The sequence below is a fragment of the Nicrophorus vespilloides genome, unplaced genomic scaffold, assembly GCF_001412225.1.
Source record: "Nicrophorus vespilloides isolate i.1.1-1 unplaced genomic scaffold, Nicve_v1.0, whole genome shotgun sequence".
Taxonomy (NCBI): Eukaryota; Metazoa; Arthropoda; class Insecta; order Coleoptera; family Silphidae; genus Nicrophorus; species Nicrophorus vespilloides.
The window spans coordinates 1-2,526 of NW_017098946.1; the positions used below are offsets into that span (position 1 = coordinate 1).

General features: G+C 38.5%; 1 protein-coding gene across 2 annotated transcripts; it reads left to right on the forward strand.

The window, feature by feature from the left end:
• Window positions 1-135: 135 nt before the first annotated feature.
• Window positions 136-2,107, forward strand: LOC108563643. Of its 2 annotated transcripts, none has more exons than XM_017922382.1 (4): window positions 136-773; window positions 836-1,585; window positions 1,644-1,730; window positions 1,780-2,107. In XM_017922382.1, the coding sequence occupies exons 2-4, from the start codon at window positions 1,531-1,533 to the stop codon at window positions 2,049-2,051; spliced, it is 414 nt and encodes a 137-aa protein (XP_017777871.1). In that variant the 5' UTR covers window positions 136-773; window positions 836-1,530; the 3' UTR covers window positions 2,052-2,107. The 2 variants fall into 2 exon arrangements, with proteins under 2 accessions (XP_017777871.1, XP_017777872.1); XM_017922383.1 differs by having other exon boundaries at window positions 1,783-2,107.
• Window positions 2,108-2,526: the final 419 nt, after the last annotated feature.

Below are 2,526 nucleotides of genomic sequence, written 5' to 3' on the forward strand. Positions count from 1 at the left end.
TATACAGATTTCTAAAGTATCTTTTGGGTCAATTCTATATATTATAGTTTTCAAGGAAATCACTAAATTGTAAAAAAAATAATTGATTTTTTGAACTTTCTTTTTCGAGCATTTTTTAAACTTTGAACACGAATTACAGCCAAACGGCTAAAACCACAGGTTTCTTCTCACCCTCAACACTATTTACGTACTTTAAAAACAATTATATATATATACAAGAATGGTTCGCAACTTTGTCAAACAACAATACACGTAATTCGATAATATAAATCGCATAAATATATATACATGTATGCAACCAAACAAACGTATTCATGCATGGTACAAGTATACAAGGTTGCAGCGATAATCGAGAATCACCAAGTAGCAATCCATGAAATGATAAAATTCATAACATTGACAGCTGTCACATTGGCACACTTGATCAAATTGAATTCGAATCTCTATTCTCGCACCTTGCATAATTGTACCATGAACCCAATCCGAACCGTCCTTAATAATAATAATAATAATGTCATCGATGTATGTCACTCTCTGTTTGTTCGATCTTTGCACCAAACAACGAACGAACGAATATAGATCGATATTATCGTTTGTTCTTCGCGCGATAACCGCGATTCGCACTGAACCGTTCGCTCTAGTTCCTTCAGTATAAAAACCTCTTGCATCCATTCGTGCACTTGCATAACTCTTTTTGTTGTTGTTAAGCATGAAGTACTTCTTTGCGTTCGTCATTCTCGCCCTGTGCGCGATCGCCACCATCGCCCAGCTAAGTAACCGATTTAATTATTTCTTAATTCTTTTTTTGCAGTAATTTTAAATTTTTCTCTTTCAGATTCGAAGAAAATGTACATGAGCGAGCCGTCGCCCGAAAGTGAGGAGTTATTGACTTCTGAGGAGAGATCGTATTCGCGATTCGATCAAGATTCTATCCCAATGACACGATAATCAGAGGGTAAAACGTAACTTTTCACTTCTCTCTCTTTTTCCACTTTGTAATTAAGATACGCTGCAAAAACAAATACAATACATTTTATAATTCATGTGATTGCACAGACACATTTTTATTATTTACCGGTTACACAAATCCATCCTGCACTCACCGTTTTCATGTATCCTATTCGCACACGAAATTACAATTGAATACAACAACAAATTAGACTTATTCTTATAACTTTAATCTGAAATTTGATCAACTTTCTTACGATTTTCTCTTATTCTAAACGCAATTAGTGATTGTGTGCATCTATTTCTTGCAAATGTAAGTGTACCAACCATTTCCTAATGATTGCTCAACGTTAACGTAAAATGAAGAAGGAGAAAAAAACGATTAAGCGCATCGCCGTTATATTTTTGGATTCAGATTAGAGCGAAGAACAAAGGAAATTATCGAAATTTGAAAATGCATTAGTGATCGTTTTAGACTAATCACCGGTGGAGCGCGTATAAAAGACTCGGCGATCGAAGAATTGTGTATCAAACAGTCGTCAGAAGTCCATCCAAATACCAACAACAACAACAATAATAACCATGAAGTGCTTCGCTCTGATCTTCATCGCCGTCTTCGTCCTGGGTCAAACCCACGGTAAGTACCAGATTCTTATTCAATTGTTTCGTTTAAATAGACGCTCGACTGTTTTCAGGTGGCGTCATCGACAGTAGGCGCGTGTCAGTCGCGACTGGTGATGAGCAATTGAAAACGACTGCAGCCGAAACCGTCAGCAACTTGGGTAAGCGAAAGAAATTGCATCGCGAAAACCTAAATGTGCTTTCTTTCAGCAGGCGTTGACCGTGACGAACGGCAACTGTTCGGTCTGCCCGTCCTCAGCCAATCGGGTGCTAGCTCGCAAAGCCTAGGCGCCAGTTTGGGCGGTCTCCTGAATCTGGGACTGAGCCAATCGCAAGCGTCCTCCGCGGCACTGGCCGGCGCCGGAACCGGAGCGAGCAGCAACTCCAAGGCCACCTCGATCGGCGCCGGAATCGCCGGCTTCAACCTGCTGAACCTCGGCGTCAGCTCCAGCTCCAGCAATGCCCAGAGCTTCTCCTATTAGTACAATAACTGAATACAACACAGCGATTTGCAATTACGACAACACGAATATACTTTACGAGCATTACATTATTACATTATTTATTCTCCATTCAACGTCACATCCACAAAACCCAAACACACACTAACAACAATGATTGCAATTGATGTTTCGTTGATTCCTCGTTCTAAACTAATGATTTTTGCGGAAAGGTGTGCCATGATGTAAAACAGGTAAAATTTTACTATCCTTATTCAAAAAAATTACAGGAGAACTGAGCACATCATATACATTTCATATGCATCGAGAACACTCTTCCTTCAGTCGAGTTTTTAAATTTTGAACACGAATTACAATTTTGGATCTATTCCAGCTTTTATAGTTTCCGAGAAAATCTATGAAATGTGAAAACACTGCTTTTTTTAACGTTTTTACAACTTTGAACAAAACAAATTTTTATTTAATTACAGCCAAACGTATGAAACCACAGTAATAT

Coding starts and splice junctions, on each gene's coding strand:
- LOC108563643 (XM_017922382.1), top strand. CDS start 1,531: ATGAAGTGCTTCGCTCTGATCTTCATCGCCGTCTTCGTCCTGGGTCAA. Junction 1,586..1,643: donor CGTCCTGGGTCAAACCCACG/GTAAGTACCAGA, acceptor GACTGTTTTCAG/GTGGCGTCATCGACAGTAGG. Junction 1,731..1,779: donor CGAAACCGTCAGCAACTTGG/GTAAGCGAAAGA, acceptor GCTTTCTTTCAG/CAGGCGTTGACCGTGACGAA.